This window comes from Chlorocebus sabaeus, chromosome 25 (assembly GCF_047675955.1).
Source record: "Chlorocebus sabaeus isolate Y175 chromosome 25, mChlSab1.0.hap1, whole genome shotgun sequence".
In the NCBI taxonomy this organism is placed as follows: Eukaryota; Metazoa; Chordata; class Mammalia; order Primates; family Cercopithecidae; genus Chlorocebus; species Chlorocebus sabaeus.
Window position 1 is genome coordinate 81,064,961 of NC_132928.1, and position 23,993 is coordinate 81,088,953.

The window sequence follows — 23,993 nt, forward strand, 5'->3', positions numbered from 1 at the left end:
TATTTTATAGAACCTCCCCCGCCACCTCATATATCATAAGGTGATATATGATATATGTTATATCACATCTTTTGTTTTGAATGAGTATCTTGGGAAGACAACTAGACACTTAATTTTTTTTTTTTAAAAAAAGGAACCCCAAAATATACAACATGCTAATGCTATTAGAAATCTGGATCCAATTTACCTGAAGCAGAGCCATGAGCTGAGGTCATACTTTTGACCTTGGAGTCTGAGAGTCGAGAGATACTGTTAGCTCTAATTCTAGGAGAAAATTTGTCTGATGGTACTAATCTGGCTCCACTTCTAATGATGGCTTCTGCGGTCCTCGAAGAGGCACTACTTCTAGAAATTGTTGCTTCAGAGTCACTACGAGCTGACAGTGATCCAAGTCGTGTTCTACGAGGCTGAGCCAATAAATCAATCCGAGAGATGTTACGCCTTCCTGTGGGAGGTTTTGATGTAGAACTTGTTGTGGATACTTCAGAAGCAACAGATGCTTTGTCAGCATCGGCAAGTTCACTGTCTGAAGCTTCACCAAGTCGTGCTCTGCGCAAGAGGGAAGTCCTGGTAGGTCGTGGCCTTGGAAGGGTGGTCGATTTACTGGATGAACCAGATACTACCGGAGAAGTCTTAGATTTCGTTACTTTACTTCCTTCCAGTTTGGAATGTACATGCTCATCAGCTGAGGTAAGTGGAGTCCGTCCATGAGGTTTACAAGAGTAAGTTTCTTGATCAGATGACATAATATCAGAGATGGCAGAATGAGGTACACTAGAGGTTTGATCATCATCGGTTAAGTCTACCGAAGGCTGTCTTATTCTCCCACTGGATTGAACAAATTTACGACCATCTGCTCTTGAACCCACATCTGTGGAACGACTTTTTGTTTTCTTTTCCATTTTTTCCCTAGTACCTGAAGATGACGATTTTGTAACATCTTTGGAAGGAGAACCTGTGGAACACCTATCTTTATAGAGGCTAGTGAAACTCTTTCGCTTTTGGGTTGATTTTCTTTCAGTTTCTCCAGTAACCAGACTGATTGTACTAGCTGTATCTACATCAGATTCTGGTGAAATAGAATTGTCTCTATTATAACTGGGAGTATCTGGTCCTTCATCAGTTTTATTATCTTCACGTAGTTTAGCTTCTAGAAAAGCCATGACTGCTTCTGTGTCTTTTAGAATAAGGGTTGTGTCCATACTAGAATCAGGATCTAAAGACTCACTTCTTTCTCGTATTCTACTTGCAGATGTTAATGCTAAAGAAGAAGGAGTAGAGGAAGTCTGTTTATTTATATGAGGAATAAGTTCTATGGGTATGTTTGGGCTGGGTTTTTCTATAGTGAAGCTCCCTTGTCGCACTAATGACTTGGAGGATTCCTTCTTGTCTCCTCCCTTTGGAGTCTGACTTTTCAGAATTTCCTCAGCTTTTCTTCTCTTGCTCTCACTTTGTGCCACTCTGTCTCCTTTGCTTGTAGAATGTCCTGAATTTTTTTCTGGAGGTTGTGATTCTTGTTTAAAAGGTTCCTCCCTACATTTATCTGTCTGACCTGAAACATTTTTGGAAGACAATTTAGTAGGTGTCCACTGAGACTCCTCTCTTTGTTCTTGTTGTTGAAGTTTTGCTAATGTTTGCTTTACCAAAGAAGTTTCCTTATCAGTTTCATTTTTCTCCTTTCCAGGAGCAGGGCTGCCTAAGTGAAGTAGGGTTTTATTATCTCCACCAGTTTTGAGAGTCTCTCCATTTACTGACCTGTTCATTTTACTCAAGGGTCTGTCGGCATCTTGTTTATCTTTCTGGTATACCTGTGTAGGTGCTTCTTTCTCCTGAAGTTCTGTGTCTTGTTTTTCTCCTATCTCTGACCTCTGTGTTATAACCTTTGCTCTGTGGCTCTCAAGAGACTTTTCTTCATTTGGAAGCTGGGGAAGAGTTCGTCTCCTTCTCTCTCCCTGGCTAGCCAAGGAAGTTGCAGAGCCAGTACTTCTCACTGTCATGCCAGACTCACTGATCTCTGTCTCTATAAAATAAAAACCACAAAGAAGGAATTGATTAAGATAAAAAAATAAAAATAAAAGGAGCACCCTACAGTTGTCTGTCAGTATCCATGAAGACTGGTTCCAGACCCTTTCTTCCCCCAGGATACCAAATTGCAAGGATGCTTAAGTACCTTATATAAAGTGATGTAGTATTTGTATATAACCTACTCACACCCTCCCATATACTTTAAATCATGTCTAGATTACTTATAATACCTATTACAATGTAAAAGCTATGTAAATAGTTGTTAATACTGTATTGCTTAGTGAATAAATACAAAAAATAAAGTCTATACACGTTCGGTGGGGACGCGATCATTTCTTTTTCCCTCTCAAATATTTTCAGTCCTCAGGTGAATTCACAGATGCAAAACTCACTAATACAAAACCTATGGACGCAGAGGGCCAGCTATATTACATTACATTTTGAGATGTAATTAAAAATGACTTAGCCTAAAAAACAAGTGAGCCAGCATTGTGACTAAGTAGTTTAAAAAGTAAGTACAATTTCAAGCTGCACAAATAAGCAATTCCTAGAGGAGTCAGGAAGGTCAATTGTATGAGATGAAAATTAGAGTCATCTGATCATTTTTCTCCTTTCACATATTTAATTTTCTATTTATTACTTGACAAAAATTATATATCCTTGTGGTGTATAACATGATGTTTGGATACATGTATGCCATTATGGAATGGCTAAGTCAAGCTAATATATCTATTACCTCACATACTTATCCTTTTTGTGGTGAGAACATTTAAGATCTACTTTCAGCTATTTCAGATACACAATGCATTGTTACTAACTACAGTCATAATGGTATATAAGGGACATCTGATCTTAAACCTAAATATATTGCTCTTCTTTCCTCTTAATGTGTTTTATAGAAGGAAAGTTCACTGTGTTCATTCTCGCTTTTGTAACCTTCCATCCTTGAAGTTTGCTCAAAAAGCCAGAATCTAACTATTGTAGATTTATACAGAGAATGTCAAATAAACATTGTTTATTTTCTATATTTTCAACTACCCAGTAGAGAAGAACAAAATATATAGTTTTTAAAAAGTATTATCTACTTCAAAGAATGACACTTTTGGATTTCCTAAGTACAATGAAAAACACAGAGCTTTAACAACATTTCAAAAAAATCTACAGCTGATTAAAAGAATTTTAAAAATTATAAGTATGAAATAGCAGAATTTTCATAGTCAGGACATAGCAAAATTTTATAAATTGAGGAAGTTTTAAATTATAGTCTTCTGATTATTAATGCCACATATGGAAATACAAAATCCCTTTTTTTTTTCAAGTAGAAGCCGATGAGAAAATATATATTTTGATTTTTCCACATGAGAGAATTTGAGAATATTTAAGGATTTTCCTGACTGTTAAAAATGGAATGTATTTCTGAGAAAAAGGAGACATCTTTTCAGGGAAATATAAATTAACATATAAAGCTTCCTAATCCTTCAGGGATAAATGGAGAAAAGATACTACTAGATACAGCTTCTGTGGGTCTTTGTTTTCTCTTTATAATCCTAAAAGTTCAGAATTTAAATATCGTATCAATACAATGGTTATGATGGAGGAAAATCCTTACTGAACTGAGAGATTTAACTTTAATTTGGTCATTAATCATGTTATATCTTGTTTTGTTTTTTCTTTCATATGTCTTATCTCCTTAGTACTAACTGAAACATCTAGAATGTAATGGCTACTTTACCCTTTTGTATTTTTCTAGTATTTCTCATACTGCCCCCTCCTCATATACATTCAATATGTTTAACAAAAACATTTTACGATTTAAGTGGATTTATCAAGCTTATGTAAATAAGTTCATTTAAATATGAATAGAAATGAGATCATGAAAGCTAAGTGGTCTATTATTTTTCATAACGAGTAGAACTTTGCTTTTCACAGATAATACTTAATAATTTTATAACAGATTCTTTGGTAAATTTATCTAGCCTTCTGTCTCATTTCTTTGTTTCCTAAACACAGGGCATATGAACCAAATGATTCTGTTCCTTCAAAAGAATTTTTGATAATACTATCAATAACTTCTAGATTCTAATATATATAAATGATGTAGCTTTTCTAGTACACTGCTATGTAGCTTCCTCAAATACTTCTAATACTTATAAAATTCTTAAAACAGATTTTTGGGGTGCCACAAGCCTGAGACAAATTTCCATTTGCAACCAGAACGAAATTAAGAAAACAGATAAAAACCACATACAAAATCTCATCGAGGGTCTTTTTGTTTTTTAACTATAAATGGGTATTTATTTTTCAACTTGGATAAGTTTTTTATTTTGATTTTTTATTGTAAATTGACAATGTATATTTGTATATGTTTATGGTGTATAAAATGTTGACCACAGATACAATGTGAAATAATTAAATCAAGCTACTTAGCATATTCATCACCTCAAAGAGTAAACATTTTTTGTGATGAGAACATCTAAAAGGTGCAATACTACATTATTAACTATATTCACCAGGCTGTGCAGTAGACCTCAGGAAAAAAACAAGCTTCTTCCTCCTGTCTAGCTGAGATTTTGTACCTTTTGACCACTATCTCCTCATCCCCCTTTCAGGGTCTTAACTAATGAACAAAATGTAATAATGAAATCCTTGAAGGCAAACAATTTCATTTTGTTTAAATAAATTTCATTTTGTTTGTAATAAAAATCATACTACATAGATTTGTAAGAGTATTAATTTCTTTTTCATTAAATGTATCACATGAAGTAGGCACTCAATAAATATCTGTTGTATTTATGAATGAAATCATTTAGACCTGTCTTCAACTTATTTTTAAATTTTAATTTATATATACAATATATATATGCTTCATCTACATATGCAATATATATACACACATATATATTATGCTTCATCTACAAATTATTTCCTTATCTTCAGTTAAGATTATGCTTTAATGAGAGCTGCATCATTAGTCAAAATCATATCTTAAGATATCAGCATGTCAGAAAGAGTAGGAAGAATTTTTATTTAAAAGCAAAAACACAAAATTTAAAAACCATTCTTATTTTCAACAGCAGAAATTTACAACTAAAAGGAAAAGTGCCTTGGAATGAACTATTAAATCCAAGCTGGTGTCTGTTCACCTGTCCTTAGGAAGTCTCAACTTATGAAGTCCGCAGAATTTCTCAAAGAACAGTTTTATCATTTTGAATTTGTCCCCTGCTTAATATCCCTCAAAATATACAATATCTAATAAAAATCAGCGTTTTACTTACAAAATAAATTCATATATCAGCATGAGAATATGTGAATATGTTTATTTAGGTTTAACTTCTTACTATATAGATTTGGCTTGTTTTTATAATAACAACTGATATATGATTCACAAAAAACAGAAGGAAAGAGTAAGAGAAAGAGAGAGAAATGGTGAAAGAGAAGAAAAAAGGGATAAAGAATGAAAGGGAGAAAGAAAGACAGAAAGAGAAAGAATACCATTCTCTAAAGGAAGAGGTGCAGAAAATTCCATTATCCTTTCTTCTTGATCATGCCTTGTATGATTGGCAGCCAAACTAGCCCATTGTGAAACCCAACGTTTGCTTCCAGATGAAGATGTGCCTTCCTAAACGGGAAAAATAAGAAAACGAAATCATGCAGCCTGGTCATATCTGAGTCTTATGAAAGACAATTTCATTTAGTCACAATAACTTGTCACACAAACCCATAAGTAAACCTCACCTTGCTATATTATCATTTATTACATTTCCTCTTACATAAAATAAAAATTCTCTAGAAAATAAAGATTTTCTCTGAAAACAAACTATGTTACTAAATGAAACTATGTTTCATTAAATTCTCAATGAAAAATCTCTAGACAAGCCAAGGCTTCATATGAAAACTGTAATGACAACTAGGGAGTGGAAAGCTATGACGGAAACTTTATTTTGAACTAGTCAAAACAAATATTTCATTGAAAGTGCCAGATTTGGGCTGGGCATGGTGGCTGATGCCTGTAATCCGAGTACTTTGGGAGGCTGAGGTAGGCAGATAATGAGGTCAGGAAATTGAGACCATCCTAGCCAACGTGGTGAAACCCTGTCTCTACTAAAAACACAAAAATTAGTTGGGCATAGTGGCGCATGCCTGTAATCCCAGCTACTCGGGAAGCTGACGCAGGTGAATGGCGTGAACACAGGAGGTGGAGGTTGCAGTGAGCTGAGATTGCGCCACTGCACTCCAGCCTGGCAACAGAGCGAGACTTTGTCTCAAAAAGAAAAAAAAAAGTGCCAGGTTTAATAGATTAATAATGACAAGCTAAACACTGAAGAACTGAAGACTTCAAATAGATAAATCACTACATGATTTCAAGAATAGTATGTAAGAATAGTAACTATAGGCCAGGTGTGGTTGCTCATGCCTGTAATCCCAGCATTTTGGGAGGCCAAGGCGGGTGGACCACCTGAGTCAGGAGTTCAAGACCATCCTGGCCAACATGGCGAAACCGTCTCTACTAAAAACACAAAAATTAGCCTGGCGTGGTGGCGTGCACCTGTAGTCCCAGCTACTTGTGAGGGTGAGGCAGGGGAATCTCGTGAACCCGGGAGGCGGAGGTTGCAGTGAGCTGAGATTGTGCTGCTGTACTCCAGCCTGGGTGACAAAGCGAGACTCTGCCTCAAAAAAATAAAAAAAAAAGAAGAAGAATAGTAAGTATAGAGAATGACACACATACAGTGAAGCCTCCTAAGGATACTAAAGCCTGCTGCATCCTTAATCCCATCCAAGGTTTTCTGTTACCTGCCCACATTTCTGAGTAGTGAAGGTGGTACCAGAGCCATGTGGACCATACTAAGAATACCAACAGTATGAGTGTCACTGACACATGCTTATGTAAAACTATTCTGTGAAGTGTTCTAAATGGCCTGTTAGGTAATTCCTACAGAAGAACCTACTAGGGCTATAGCTTTTGCTTGGCAGGGGTTCAGGGAATAGAGAAGAGAGAAGAGAGTCTATTTAAATTCACATTTACCAAAACCATTCCTGGGTTACTCAGAATGGCAACATACTGCCTCAAATAACTATCACCTGCTTTCAATAAGTAAATTAAACATCTCATAAAACAGAAACCAGAATTAAAATTCTCCCAATCATGGGGAAATAACGAGCACTAAAATACAGTAATTCCTTTGACAGTTTTCAGGAAGTAGACCATATAAAGAAACAATTTTAACATTAATAAAGAAACATATAGGTCTATTTACCTGTATGTAAAAAACAAATCTTATTTATACTTCATACAAATGTAACATTTTATTTATATTTTCTTTATTTATACCTTAAGATTTTCTTTTATATTTTTTTCTTTTTTCTATTTTATATTAATTTACATTTCTATGTTACAAATTAGCTTATTTCCTGAGAGACACTATAGCATGAATGAGAGCTTCCATTGAATGCTAGCTCTTATTATCTGAGTAAATAATAATTAATACTTCTGCCTTAGATACTTTTTTTATATTTCTTTTTGACACATCAATGTGGTACGAAATTCTTTTTTTTTTTTTTTTTGAGACGGAGTCTTGCTCTGTCGACCAGGCTGGAGTGCAGTGGCCGGATCTCAGCTCACTGCAAGCTCCGCCTCCCGGGTTTGTGCCATTCTCCTCCCTCAGCCTCCCCAGTAGCTGGGACTACAGGCCCCCGTCACCTCGCCCGGCTAATTTTTTTGTATTTTTTTTAAGTAGAGACAGGGTTTCACCGTGTTAGCCAGGATGGTCTCGATCTCCTGACCTCGTGATCCACCTGTCTCGGCCTCCCAAAGTGCTGGGAATTACAGGCTTGAGCCACCGCGCCCGGCTGTATGAAATTCTAATATCATTTCTGATAAAGGTAAAAAACATTTGTTAAGTGCATAAATCTCAGGCAAGTACCACGCTGGATGCTTTATATATTTCATTAAATTCTCTATAAATAGATTTTATCAAAAATGCCATTTGTGTAGATGAAAAAACCGAAGATAAGGGAGAAGTGACTGATTCAAAAGCTCTGAGCTAAAAGTGGCAGCTCTGGGTCAGATCTTTCTAGCTCTACTATACATACTGACTCTGTAATTATCGTAACCAAGCAATCCTTAATTAATTTCGTATTATTCTAATTATATCCTGGGCTGTACCGTATTTGCAGTTACTGAGGTATATAAATTGTATCTATTAGGCAGTGCCTGGGTGCATGTTTCCGGTATGATATACAGGAAACATATACTTCCAAGAAAGCCTAAGCAGCATATGTTTCTTGTCTTATCTCATAATGCCAATCAGAACCATGAGCATATAGCTCATTAACTGCTTATTGAAACATAATATTTTCCTCATTGACAAAAGAATATTTTTAAAACTTAATGAAAATTAAAGTTGAATTATTATAAAATTGCTTTAGGCTATCATTAGAAAATAAATTTGTAAAAATTTAGTTCTTAGAAGCATTTTATAAGGAGATACATTAATTGCTTAAAATAATGTAATTTACAAATGATAAGAATTCAGGCTGGGTGCGGTGGCTCACGCCTGTAATCCAAACAATTTGGGAGGCTGAGGTGGGTGGATCACTTGAGGTCAGGAGTTCGAGACTAGCCTGACCAACATGGTGAAACCTTGTCTCTACTAAAAATATGAAATTAGCCGGGCTGGCAGTGCACATCTATAATCACAGGTACTTGGGAGGCTGAAGCAGGAGAATCACTTGAACTCAGACAGCAGAGGTTGCAGTGAGCCGAGATCGTGCCATTGCACTCCAGCCTGGGCAACAGAGTAAAACTCCGTCTTGGACCAAAAAAAAAAAAAAAAAAAGATTTTATACTTTACGCATACAAATAGGTACACAGAAGAGATGTATACCTCTGAGTGGTGAAATCCAGATGTAGTCAGTGGTTTTCTTTCTTCCATTACTGCTGCAGCGGAACTGAGAGCCCAATCTTTTATTAGATCTTTATGTTTTTCATTGATAATAGGCCTATTATAATCCTGATTGTCATCTACTCCAAACACCTAGAAGGGAAAATTATTTTATAAATGAAAATGAAAAGTCTGAGCACAAGATTAATATGTGAATAATATAATTAACTTCAGAGGCAAATAAAAATATTCTAAATTAATGTTAATAGTTAATTTCAAAACTAAGGAAAACTTCTTGAATGACAGTAACAGCTAATTGTGATAGCTGGAAAGGAAAGCAGGCAGACACAGCTTATGTGAAAGTAATTATCCTTTTTTCTTTTCTCTTTTTTTTTTTTAGACGGAGTTTCACTCTTGTTGCCCAGGCTGGAGTACAATGGCCTGATCTCGGCTCACTGCAAACTCTGCCTCAAGGGTTCAAGCGATTCTCCTGCCTCAGCCTCCCAAGTAGCTGGGATTACAGGCATGTGCCACCACACGTGGCTAATTTTGTATTTTTAGTAAAGACAAGGTTTTTCTATGTTGGTCAGGCTGGTCTCAAACTCCCAACCTCAGGTGATCCGCCCACCTTGGCTTCCCAAACTGTTGGGATTACAGGCGTGAGCCAACACACCCGGCTGAAAGTAACTATCCTTTTTTAAACATTTAGCAAATGTCCTGTTTGATTTAAAAAAAAGAAATATTCAAGACATATTTTACTTGTTAAAAGATGTAATACGCCGGGCACGGTGGCACACACCTGTAATCCCAGCATTTTGGGAGGCCGAGGTGAGCAGATCACTTGAGGTCAGGAGTTCCAGACCAGCCTGGCCAACATGGTGAAACCCCGTTTCTACTAAAAATACAATAATTAGCTGGTACCACACGCCTGTAGTCCCAGCTACTTGGGAGGCTGAGGCAAGAAAATAGCTTGAACCCAGGAGGCGGAGGTTACAGTGAGCTGAGATCAGTCCAATGCATTCCAGCCTGGGCGAAAAAGTGAGACCCTGTTTAAAAAAAAAAAAAAGATTTAATGTTGTTAAACACTACAATAATGCAAAGAGCTAGAAAAAAGAGTATCTCTTCTGTTTCTTTTCAGCTTCTTTGCTCTATTATTTTTGTGATACCTGTTGGAAAACTATGAACATGTGGCTCATTTTATCTGTTCCTTCCCCATCAAATGTTTACCATTTACATATCTGAGTCACAGTTACACATATAATTTTCTAAGATGCCATTTTATTATATAATTGCAACTTGGTGGATAGCATAATTTTCAAACTGTATTTGCTAACAATCACTTAAAGACCTTTGTTTGAAATGCAGATTCCAGGCTTATTCAAGATTAACTGTTTCAAAAAGCAACTTGTCAATGTCCAACACTTTTGAAAAGTTCTAAATACAAAGACAAACAATGGCGTGCTTTTCTTTTACGGGCAGGACCTGAGTCTTACTCATTTCCTGGCACATAATAGGCCCTGGATGTCGCAGAACAGATTGGAAAAATTTTAGGCATATAAATTTTAACATTCTATTCTGCTATTAAATCTCCACTTTGTTCCCAATTTTTATTCTTTATAGTTATTGTTTGTGGCTCTGATTATTACAATCTAGAAAAATATCATGTGTTTGAATGAGCAATTTGCAGACAGGATCTTTAGGATATAACCAGAGAGCCTTCATTTTCTATAAGGAGAAACTACCTCAGGCTCAACTATTTTCTGACATAAAGTTTTAATGGTCTTATAGTACAGCTATCTGATAAGCTCTGAAGTTCACATTTAGTGAAACAGATATCAGACTTTCTCATTCATTAAAACTTGAAAATTTTACCACTAGATGGCCTTATTACTTAATATTTAATTCTAACATAACTATAATTGTCAAGAATTATGATTTAATATTCCTTGAACTCCTCAATATTTACATTATCTTTGCTTTAGGAGAAAATTATATATTATTTTAAATCAAATATGAATTTTAATACATGGAAGCACAGTGTACACAAGGGAAAAAACAAAAACTGCTTAGTTTTGCTTAACATTAGGGTGACTTAACAGCAGTGAAAAAACCAGAGCATAACCTGTGTCCTCTACCTTTATCCCCCACGTGCACAGAAAGCAAATTATAGCTATTCAAGTTATTTGTGTCTGTCTTTAAAAATGTTAACCATTCCCAACTCAAGTCATTGAACTCCAGTTTTACTGGTTTATTTCCTTTTTTTATAATTACTAACAAAAATCTAACTCAAGTTTGAAAGTAAAAATAACCACATAAGTACTTGCATTTTTGCATCTCTTTGACATGTAATTTAGAAATTACCTTGAGTGATTTTCTGATTAATATTTAATTCTAATCAACACTAAAAACTTGATTTCCTCAAACATCTAAGTACCAGCAGTTTCAAATAAAATATCATGAACCTCTCTAAATCACTTCTGACACCACTTTGAAATGACAACAAAAAACACACACAGAACTAATCCTGTGAGGAAGTGGAGCTGAAGTTAGACAGAAAATACTTGGATGATGCTCAACAGATTCCTTTTAAAGCATATAGAGACAGCTATACATACATTATTAAGTAACAATTATTTCTTCTCCAAACTAAGTGGTAGGGCCTGACCTACTATGGTGTGGGGAAAGAAGCCTTCAAGTTTCACATCTGTTTTGATAATGTTTTGAAAAATTAATGATAGCAATGACTACCAGTCCAGATTGAAATCCATATCTATTCGTTTCTTCGTCTAAGAAGAAAAATACCCACTTGTGACAACTTTTATGTGAAAACAAAGATATAAAGTTTATACTGTCTATATACTTATAGTGTACTTTCCACACTTATAAAAGATACCTACAATTTGAAAAAAAGGGCTGATAATTGTACAGAACTTGAGAGCTCCTCAAAACCAAGACCAAGTATGCTAGGTTTTCTCACTTTTCATTCTAGATTCTGGTCCTAGGTGATTTCACCTAGGAACATGCAAGGCTTCACTTCAATTACCAACCATAGACGGTTGCTTACTGTCATCCCACCTGCTGGAAGGGGCTCAAAGGTATTTCTTTTTTTTTTTTGAGATGGAGTCTCGTTCTGTCACCCAGGCTGGAGTGCAGTGGTGTGATCTCGCCTTACTGCAAGCTCTACCTCCTGGGTTCATGCCATTTTCCTGCCTCAGTCTCCCAAGTAGCTGGGGTTACAGGCGCCCACCACCATGTCCGGCTAATTTTTTGTATTTTTAGTACAGACAGGGTTTCACTGTGTTAGCCAGGATGGTCTCAATCTCCTGACCTCGTGATCCGCCCACCCCGGCCTCCTAAAGCGCTGGGATTACAGGCGTGAGCCATGACGCCCGACCTCAAAGGTATTTTGAACACAGTATCTCAGCTCTAGGCTCATGATTCTCTTCTCTGGTCTGGTCTCAATCAAAATCCCAAATATGTGATAGTACAAAATCCAGGTCTTTCATTCAGCTAGGAACTTCTGTAGGCTAGAAGTCCACAGTGGGGAAGGAGATGAGATACCTAATATTTATGCTTGCACCCCAAGTTTGTCAGTTTCTAATTCTTCCAGAGTAGGATCAAAGGAAGGCAGAATAGGACAGGAGTAGAAAACTTCTTTGTGAACTTGCACTTGCCTGCAGAGCTGTCTGGGCCTGGCAGATGTTTACAGACAACCCGTTCGTACTGGGGGTAGGAAGTGGCTTTCACATGTTCTCTCCTACATGTCCCCCGATCTGAGTAGACACATCTCTATTTGTGGAATGAGCCGTGACCCCTCCCCCATGGCCTCTAGGTTTGGGGTAAGAAGGCAGTACCTCCCTCCCTATCCCACTCCAACAATCATGAAACAATCTTTTCTTCTGAACACTTTTGTGTATTTGGTATTTCACATCCAAAGCTCAGTGGCTACTGTAAACAATTTTAACAGCCTGTTACTGAGGAATGGCACTTACTCTCCGCAGGCTACTCAGCCAGCCACTGCAGGGGATTACAAAATCTATATGATGGTCTTTGCTTTTGAGGAGGTTAGGTCTAATAAAGGAGCTTATAAAAAGAAGAGGATGTCACCTGAAAGAACCATGCAGGAATATTCTGTAATTAAAACCAAATATCCATAAGAACCAAACTAGATTTTTAGATTTTAGTTTTAAGTTTAAAGAGACTAAACATTCTCCAGATAACAAACTCGTACAATACAAACCAAACCTATGAAAAGTTTGATTCTGATTTTTTTCACTAGCATATTATAATCATAGTCATTATTATTTAAAAGCTCAGTCTGTGCAAAGAAAGTCCACAGTATCCAGTTCTGAAATCAGAATGGTGAGGATGAGGGATACAGGGTTAACTTTCGTGGGGATAAATACCCTACCTACTGAATATTTGCAGAGAGGTCAAAATTTACATTTAGTAACATCAGATACAGGAAGCTTGCTGACTGTGACAGAAAACAGAGATCACTGTGAACGAAGAGAAGTGCCGTGGGGTAAGATGTAGGCATAGAAATATAGTAATACAACATAAAGCAAAATAATTCAATAGCAATAGTGCTAATTTATTAGCTTAAAAAATATCCAAATCAGTTGGAATTCAGAATTCATCTTCCCACAGAAATGAGAAATATAATGGCAGATTAAATACCTCACTTCTACAGTCTTATTTTAAAGTAACAATAGAATAATAGTATTGCATTCGTATATCAATCACATCAAGGTGTCCAAGTAAAAATGTAGTCAAGTTTCAACCTCAGATAACCAGAACATCTTTCTCCTCAATGAGCAAATGAGCAAAGACTTCTTGGGTAAGGAGAGCAGAGTCTCTGCTAGATCAAACCAACAGTAAAGGTTCCCACGGCCCAATAATTTGACACATAATTACTTTAAGAATTATGCAGAATTCTAGCCACTAGGGTCAAAGAACTAAATCAGGATGATTTAAGAGGAGAATTTATTTTTGTAACTGTCCAGGAAAATCTAATTTTACTTTTAAAAAGAAAAATCCCTTAAAATTCAATGGAATAAATGATTCTGAATATTAAACACTGTGATTTTTATCACCTATTTGTAACCAACTTTTAAATGTAAAATTCAGACGGAATTATTAGAGGAGCACAGACAGGGAGTCAGGAGAGACATTTTATAATTTATCCCGGTACACAAATAAATACAGGTACATACACATCCACAGCAGTGGTACAACAGCCAAAGGAAGCAGCAACATAATTATCCATCTGCGGATGAATGGATGAAGCAAATGTGGTTTATGCACACAGTAAGATATTTATTCAGCCATAAAAATGAATGAGCAGGGCGTGGTGGCTCATGCCTCACTTTGGGAGGTCGAGGCGGGTGGATCACCTGAGGTCAGGAGTTTGAGACCAGCCTGGCCAACATGGCGAAACCCCCTCTCTACTGAAAATACAAAAATTAGCCAGGCGTGGTGGCACATGCCTGCAGTCCCAGCTACTAGCGGGGCTGAGACACGAGAATCGCTTGAACCCGGGAGGTGGAGGTTACAGTGAGCCGAGATCACGCCACTGCACTCTAGCCTGGGTGGCAGAGCGAGACCCTGTCTCAAAAAAAAAAAAAAAAAAAAAAAAAATTACAAAGAAAAAAAAAGAATGAAGAGCTGATACAGGTTACAACACATGTGAACCTTGAAAACATTGTTCCAGGTGAAAAGTAGTCGGTCACAAAAGGCCACATATAGTATGATTCCATTTATATAAAATGTCCAGAATAAGCAAATCCATAGAGACAAAAAGTAGATTAGTGGGTACCAGGAGGCTGGGAGAGGAAGGAATGGGAAATGGCTGCTTAATGATGATGAGATTTTGTTTTGCAGTGATGAAAATGCCCTGAAATTAAGATAGTGCTGATGGTTGCACAACCTTTTGAATGTACTAAAAGCCACTGAATTGTACACTTTAAATGGCTAAAACAGTCAATTTTATATTATGCGAATTTTATCTCATATTTTCTTTAAATGGGACTCTCTTTTTTTTTTTTGGGGGGGGACAGGGTCTTGCTCTGTTGCCCAGGCTGGAGTGCAGTGGTGCGATCTCAGCTCACTGCAACCTCCACCTCCCGGGTTCAGGCGATTCCCCTGCCTCAGCCTCCCGAGTAGCGGGGATTACAGGCTCATGCCAGATGCCCTGCTATTTTTTTTGTATTTTTAGTAGAGACGGGGTTTCACCGTGTTAGCCAGGATGGTCTTGATCTCCTGACCTTGTGATCTGTCTGCTTCGGCCTCCCAAAGTGCTGGGATTACAGGCGTGAGCCACTGCACCCAGCCTCTGTCTTCTTCCTTTGCTCCTCTGGGTGAAAGCATGTTCTTAAATCTTTGTCTTACCTCTTAACCTAACTTGTGTCCTTGATTCTCCCCATTCCTTAGAAGTCTTACATACATAATCTCTTCCCTCCCATCCCTTCCTACATCTTTCTCAATTTGCTCTTTATTTAATATCTTCAAATCATACTTAGATCTCATCTAATGCCTCTAAAATTAAAATGTCCAATTTCTCTCCTCTTTATGGTTCATTCCCTTGTCATGCATTTCCTCTTATAGTCTCTACAAGCTGGCTGTTCATCAATAATCATTTTTCCCTTTCCTTGCCAAGCAGATCTTCCAGCTAGAAGCTGCCAGGTAGGTATTGCTAGGAACTCAAAGGTAAGTCTAGTCTTTTTATCACAGCATCTCCCCAAAATTTATACATTTCTTTTTCTTCTAAGACTATCTATCTATCCATCCATCCATCCATCCATCCATCCATCCATCCATCCATCCATCCTCGCAGTTTTCATACTTAATATTACAAAGCGAAGTTTATAATACATAAAAGGTTTTAAACTATGTATTTTAATAAGTTATTTTGGAATCAAGATATAAACTAGTTTCAGCATATAAAAATGCAGAAAAATTTCTTTGTGGGGGCCTGGTTGGATTTAAGCAATCTATAAATTCATTGAAATAAATTAGCCAATATACAATGAATCATATACAAATGCTAACAAATGAAAAAGCAGATCACAAATTTCTTTCTCATTCATTCACATTCAAAAGATATTTATTGAATGTCTATTACATGCCAGACACTGTTCTAGACACAAGGGATACAGATGTGAACAAGACAAATAACATCATCTTAGAGTGGACAAACAGAAAAGAAACCAGATGGAAGTGAGTTCTATAAAGAAAACAGAACACGGTAATCTGATGGAGAGATATAAGAAGTGAATGATGGAGCTACTTTAAATAGAGTGGTGAGTAAAACCAATTCAAAGTGAATTATGAGATGAGTATAGAGTTTCCATTTTACAAGACAAAAAATTACAGAGATGGATGGTGGTGATGGTTGTGCAACATCATAAATGTATTTAATAACACTAAACTCTACACTTAAAAATGGTTAAGATGATAAATTTTATGTTATATATATTTTCCACTATAAAAAGATGGAAGGAATAAATAAAATGAATTATGAGAAGCTAGGCATGCCAAAAACACAAGGAAGAACTTATTAGATTGAGGGCACAGTTTAAGTGGAAAGTTCCTCAAAGAGGAAAATAAACAGAATTTCATACAACAAGAGAGAAAGGAAAATGAGGGCAAACCTATTATGTTAGGCCTGTGACTGAATAAAAGGTGAGGGTTCCCTCGTGAAGCTTTGGAAATTAACATCGCAGGAGAGGGTTTCTTATACCCAGGAAGGAGGCGGCAGAGGTGAAGAAGGGTTGAGGAGAATTGATCAGAGAAACCAAAAGTAAACCTCCCTGGTAGAAATTAAAAAGAAAAAGTTCTCAATATAGAAAAAATTGCTCAGTCACAAATACAAATGCTGACTCTTTTATCAAAGTCTTCTCCTGTTGTCCAAGGCTCTTATTTGATCTTCTACTCCTTGAGTTCCCATGTACATCTAATTTTCTATTTCAGTGGACTTTGGACATCCTGCCTTCCTCTGAGTTCTATGTAGCACTGTCTACATAGATTTTGATTCTAGTTTATCATCATTTTCCTGGATCTTACTTGGATCTCATCTTAAATCTTGCTGTGACTTTCAGGGTTTGGAATATTTTCCCAGGGTCCAGGTCCTCAGCACCGACTTTCTTGAGCTGTTTGAATCACTGCTGTAAATGTTCTTCCTCCCGTGTTTCTAGTTTTGTTACAGGTCTCCTGGCTCTAGATTCTTCCCTACCAACTGTTGCCTATAGAACCAGCAGTGACCAGGCCCTATGAGGGAAGAAAAGACGCTAATAAGAGGCTTTGTGGGGTAGATACATTGACACAATGAACAAGAATCAAAACTCGGGGCAAGAAAAGTATCTGGCAGAGTTGTCTATGGTATGAAATTGATGAGAAGAAATATTGCTTTTAAGAGGAGAGTTCCTCAAGCCCTCCACAATGATCAAGATTTTTTCTTGTTCATTTAATGTTTAACTTTCTGTTCTTACCGCAAGTTTCTCCTATTTATCTTAGGAGGCTAGGAAGTAACCCTGACAAGGTCCTCCTCCTGCCTCAGTGGTTATCTCTTTTGATGGAAGAGTGGAGAGAAGAAACTGGTACTGTGATGGGAAGGTAGTTATCAGAGAGGCCAAAGGAGAGAGGGTTGGGAGAGATATTACTACTATGAGAGATAAATGCCTTTAGGCAGTCAACAGCACTTTCTTATAGTGTATTTCCATGTAAACTTAGATGTAAAGCTTAAGAGGTCTTTATCAATATCAGGTATTTGTGTTAACATTTTAAAGGTGAATTTGATGACATGCATAAAATAAGGTGATCTATTGACAGAGACAGCCCCAAAATATAAACCCAAATGCTGTAATCTCATAACCTGGCGACAGAAAAAGAGGGTAGCTCACTATCTTTTAACTACTACCAGCACAGAAAAATAAGGAGACAGCAGTTTAACTTGGTCATCTCTTTAAAAAACCCTATTTCAATGTTACGCAACTCTTCCCAGGGGAAGATGCGAATACATGGTTTGCTCATCTTCTTTAGACCAAGAATGACAATGTATTTTGGAGAAAAACTGAAAAGGCATATTCTGTGCTCATCATAGTTAACATCATTGTATCATGTGATACTGTTGCTTATTGGCTTCTCTTCATTCTGCTTTTGATTCCAAGGTGCTACATATTCCTTTGGTTTTCTCTTATTCCTGTTTGATACTTTCCAGTTTCCTCTGTTCACTTTTCTCCTTTGTCCATCAATGTTGGTGTTGCTGAGATTTTCATACTTTAGTTCCTCTCACCCTACACATTTTCTCTGATTGATCTCATCTCTTATTTTGTATTCAATTACTGCTATGGTTTGGATGTGGTTTGTCCCTGCCAAAACTCATGTAGAAGTTTAAGTGAAAGTGTGACAGTGTTGGGAGGTGAGGCCTAGTGGGAGGTGTTTGTGTCAAAAAGGCAGATCTCTCATGAACATATTAATGCTGTCTTGTGAGTTCCTGCTCTCATGCGAATGGATTTGTTCCCTTCATAGTAGACTGTTATAAAGTGAGGCAGCCCCTCGTTTTGCCTTTTTGCGTATGTCCACTTCCCCTCTGACTTTCTCTATCATGTTTTGACCCAGTATGTAGCCCTTAACATAAATCAGCCATATATGCAGCTATACTCTAGAATTTCCCAGCCTGCAGAATTGTGAGCTAAATAAACCTCTGTTCTTTATAAGCTACCCAGTCTCAGATATAGTAACACAAAACATACTAAGACAGCTGCCCTCTATTGTCTAATAATTCCCAGATTCCAAGATCTGGGCTATTTTTAGCCTAGACCTCTTACCTAAGATCTAGGCATTAGCTGATTGACTACTGGACATGACAGCAGCTTTTAGATTGCCTTCTGTGCTTCTGGCATTTCCAGTGTTCAATCCATACTTCACATTTCTGACAGTGACTTGACCATATCATTGCCCTACTTAAATGTTTTCAATGATTCCCCACTGCCTTCAGCATTAAAGTCCTTAGTATGATATATAAGGAACTTCAATACCAAGTCCAATCTCATCTCTTCAAAAGTAACTTGGTCCTCTGAACAAGTCATGTGTGCTCCTGTGCTTTCGAATAGGCTGTTCCATATTTCCGGAAAACTCTACCTAGCATGCCTGTTATGGGATTAATTACGTATGTTTCACCACTAGCTCAGCTGGCAATATCTATTGAGGACATTTTATATGCTGGCACCAGGTTCCTACAGTGATGGAGTTTACATTTGTTTGTGTCTCTCTCCAATGGGAGTGGGGAGGCAAATGAATAAACAGTGAACTAGTGAAGCAGTAATAAAGTTTATGATTAAAATGAAACAAGTGGATGACAGTGACTACTTTTTTTTTTTTCACTGGATGACTAAAGACTTCTCTGAGGAAGGAATGTTCTCTGAGGAAGACCTGAGATCTCCTCTTAGAAGCTACTGGTAGCTTTCCTCCAACAACTTTATTTTTAAAGTCTTGGTCTTTGTCTGTGTATATCTATTCCAGTACACAGCCATTTCACGAGGGAAAGAGCTCAGTCTTTCCATTATGAATCACCCTCTCCTAGACACAAAGCCTGGCACATAGTTAATGTTGAATTAAAGTTGCTCAATAAAGGAATCAATGAACACATCTCAAATGATGACGTGAAAAAGAAGAGTTAGACCACATGAACGTTTCCAGGACAAAAGAACATTTAAGTTCAGACAAACAACAGCTGATAGCCCCAACTTCCATCCCACACACCCAAACTTCAAAATGGAGAAACTGGATGACAACACTCGTCCAAGCAACTTGATATGATGCCTGTATCTACTCCTATCCTCCCAACGTGCTTTTTCTGCCTTCCTTCTGGCTGTTGTTGGTCTTTGTCTTCTTCATACCCACAGGTTACTTCATCTAACTCAGACATATGATTCCTGGTTCTAAGCTTTTGTTTTCCCAGAGCCTGACTGTAATTAGCCCGAATTTGGCTTTGAGCTTTATGTGGATTCAAGAGAATGGAATCTTAGCTCTTTTTCTTTGGTAGTCACAAGATAATGTACTGAGCTTTGTTCTTCCCGGCAATATGGTCTCAGCTTCATTTTCTGGTTCATACAAACTAAGAAAGTCTTTGAACTATGTACCTGAGCACCTACTATTGTTACTCCTTTAAATGACTCCTGCTCTAAAGCCTTGGGTTTCTCTATCCATAGTGAGACCACATAATTTGCTGTCAAAATGGACTCTGAGAATAAAAAATGATGCTTATGACAATTGTAGGCAACAGGTGTAAACCAGGTTTTGTGGCCACCCTCTCTATCCAGCAGTTTCCGAAGAGTTTCATCTGCTACAATGACTTCTTTCTTGGCTTTCTGCTAACCTGGTCAAGCTAGCCCCTCACACTGTCACTTCCACTGTGGTTTTATATTTGACTCTTTCAGCGCTGAAAGAATATTCTGGGATTTGTTAATACTTGATGTAGAGATTCAAATGTGGAAACTCCTAATAACAGTAATGATAAAGTAACACTTATAAAGCAATATAATAAGATAGGTATTGTGATAAGCCTTTTATATGTTTTATTGAATTCTTTTTATAATCTAGTGATACCTCCTCTGTTTCAGAGATAAAAGAAACTGAGGCTTAAAGAGTAACTTTACCCAAGGGCACACATTAGCACATGTAAAGTTTATATTTAATCCCAGATCTGTCTGCTTACAAGTGTTCATGTTCTTAAATTGCACGCGCTCTCTCTCTGTCTCTCTCTCTCTCTCTATCTATATATATAATCCTTCGCTGCAAAATAATCTTTTAATGGGAAAACATCAGCCATTATGATCAGTCATTAAGAAACATTAGATGTTTCTTAAACACTATACTTCTCTTATTAACAACTATAATATTGCTCACCTATTTCCCAGACAATGGGTCTCCAAAAGTTTGGAGTTGAGCAGCCCAGTGGTAAACTTTAAGCATGTACTCCACGATAAATGTATGCTTAGAAATTATACGTACTCTTTTACAGTGTAGTAAGAGATTTTATACACTATAGGACACAATCCAAAATAAAAATTAAAAATATGAAAATAAAAGTAAACATAAGTTCTAATATTTTTCCTGCATCCCAAAGGGTTATCTATCTTGCCCTCCTCCCTGAGAGGCCATTCCAGAAACTTATCATCTAAATAAGTGCATCTCAAATGTTAATGTGCACGTTAAGTCAACTGGAGATCTCATTTCTAACGTAGATTTTGACTTGGTATATACAGGATGGGCCTGAGAAACTGCATTTCTAACAAGCTTCCAAGTAATATTTATGCTGCTAACCCACAGAGCAGATTTGAGTAACAAGAATTCAAACAAAAGATTAATGTTAAGCCAAACGGATACTGCTATTTTTCAAGAGGTAATATCAGGTTGGTGCAAAAGTCACTGCGGTTTTTGCCATTGAAAGTAATGGCAAAAACCGCAGTGACTTTTGCAACTACCTTAATAGCGGATTCTAAAGTCAACCTTTCACGACCATTGGCAAAACCGAGAAAAATTACTTTTTAAACCATGCAACAATCCTTATACATACTAACCAGTAATATCAAAGAACATACTTGAAATGTAGATTACCATCATGACTGGGCATATACTTGGCTAAACCAGTAAACTAAATCATAACCAACTGATTTTGTTTTCATATACTTCTATCACCAACGACAGCAGTGAATACAAATTAAGAAAAAATACAGACGAAGAACAAAGCTAAAATATGTATTTTCATCTGCTTCCAACATGAAATCAGTAGGTGGGAAATCTGTGGTTAACTATCATTGGCTAATATCTACATTTATGTTAACAGAGTTACAGCAATGTTTGTTGGTTGGTTGCTTTCTTTTTATTTTTAAAATAAATGCAAAGCAAGAATGTCTAAAGCATAATATTTTTAAAACCTATCTTTAATTTACACAAATTTAAAAGGTCCAAACCTTTTAAATGTACAGAGCTTTATGTATGAAACTCAGGCAAATGCAGAGTACCAGCAAATAAAATCACAAAGCATGTTGGTCTTACTGTTAGTCTTGCAGTTCCCTAACAAAACCCTAAAATTCACAAACCACTGACTGCATGACAACATCTCATGCTGACTCTCCAATAATTTCCACCAGTCAAATACACCACACAACGACTAAGATCACACTCAAATTTCAGTTATTTACCTTGTCAATCATTTTTCTTGCTTCCACTTCCTCACTGTTGGGATTCTCTAACTCAATGGTATAAGTACCCTTGTCACTTTGGTCATCATCATTATCCTTTTCAGAAGTAGCAGAAGTTGCTTGATTTTTTAACATTTTATCCATCTCCTGGCTTGGTCTGTGCCCAAGACTCCCTGAACTTCTTAACAATGCAGTTTGTAGGAAGGGTATTGACACCGATGGCTCCTCTGATTTCTGTTTTAACAATTTCCCATGTGGAACACCATGCCCCCCTCTGTGATGCGCAGAGCTAGTCTGTAAAGACAAAGAAACCACTTTGGCATCTGCTGTTGGAGATTTTGCTTTCTCAAGTTTTGTATGTGGTGGTGAATATGTAGTTTCCTGACACAAGATTCCCGCACTTTGAGTAAAAGAATATGACCTTCTTTTTCTGGGATTGTCTTCATCAAAGAATGCAATCATAAAAGCAGTTTGACTTACAACAGCTTGGTCTTGATGCTTTTCAGTAGCCTGGACCTTCTGTAGCTTTTTGTGTTCTGAATGGTGGCGTCTTAAGTGTTCCTCAAGAGTCGCACGTTTGCTACAGCGCCTGTGAGCCCCAGCATTCTCTGAATCACTCTGCGTGCCGTCGTCATGTTTATTTCCTGCACACAAAAAGAAACCACACAATAGAGAAGGAAAAAATCCCATGTAGAAATTTAGAAGCATATACAAAAGTGCTGTTTGTTTTGTTCCCCTCCTCCTTTTCAATCCAAAGTCATATGTTCTCTTCAGTAACAGGCTCTGCAAACTTGCTCAATTGCAATGGTTACATTCAAATTTTATCAACTAACAATGAGGTCCTTTATAAATGACTGAATAGGATCGCCTTTCTTTCTGCAAATTTTAACTTTATAATGTTTCATCAATGTCTTAATAGATAATCGATGCTCTATTTCTGTGATATTTGTATTCCTAACATCAATAAACATTAATTCTGCCTTCAAATTATACACACTATTTAGCAATAAAAAATTTGACTCTAGCATTAGAGATGAAAAAAGACAAGAAAAAGGGTAATGTCACTGAAATGCTTACTGTTACACAGGAAATGAGAACACAAGTATTGTAAAAATGTGATGAATCTTAAGCTTCACTGATGTTCAATACTTTCAGAAGCTCAGCCTATTTTTTCCTTTTTATTAAAAAGATTCAAATTTGTAGTCCCCAATAATTATTGCACAATTTTTTCCAAATATCTTTCCAGTTATGAGAATTTTTGAAAACTGCATTTGCATTAGAAATTCTAGTGGCTTCAAAGAGTTAAATAAAGCATGCTGAGAGGTCTATCAATGCAAAGGGTCATCTATGAAATCTCCACCTAGATCTAAGGACCCACTGGGCAAACAGCATGGTGCTAAATATTACCAGATACCTTCCCCATGAAGCATATCAGGTTAGAATATATCTGAATTTTGAAAGATCACCTCTTTAACAAAGGTTGTTCTATTTTAGAGCAAGTAAAAGCCACTAAATAGTTAGCCTTCATGGTTCTGTTAGGTTTTGGATGTGATGACACAAAAATTACTTTTTTTCTCATTTAAAATTCTCATTAACTAAATAATAAGTATATGATAAAAATAATCAAATGATATTGTATTATTTTAGCATGAAATTATTAGAAAGTCAAGAGTTATTCTATGCATGTTTTAAATGGAATCACAAATCAGAGCTTAAATTAATTTTAAGCTTCTTTAGCTATAAATGAATTTAGTCAACAAGATACATTCTAATGCTTCCAGGACTAAATCTGATTTTTAAACTTACCTGGGCTACACATTTTAATGTGAACGCCCACTGAATAATATGGTTCCAAACAACATAATGATCAGACTTGAAAGAC

The 23,993-nt window shown here is 36.7% G+C and overlaps 1 protein-coding gene across 9 annotated transcripts in view; it reads right to left on the bottom strand.

Moving 5' to 3' along the window:
- The window catches only part of CEP170 (centrosomal protein 170), a 127,249-nt gene that overhangs the window by 39,789 nt on the left and 63,467 nt on the right, over nt 1-23,993 (bottom strand). For 8 of the 9 annotated variants that reach the window (XM_073011875.1, XM_073011874.1, XM_073011877.1 and 5 more), the window contains 5 exons: nt 22,592-22,755; nt 22,112-22,405; nt 8,910-9,059; nt 5,518-5,644; nt 188-2,020 (listed from right to left, as the gene is read on the bottom strand). In XM_073011875.1, coding sequence (XP_072867976.1) covers nt 188-2,020; nt 5,518-5,644; nt 8,910-9,059; nt 22,112-22,405; nt 22,592-22,755 — 2,568 coding nt within the window. The remainder of the gene's footprint in view (nt 1-187; nt 2,021-5,517; nt 5,645-8,909; nt 9,060-22,111; nt 22,406-22,591; nt 22,756-23,993) is intronic. The other variant, XM_073011878.1, reaches the window with a different exon arrangement.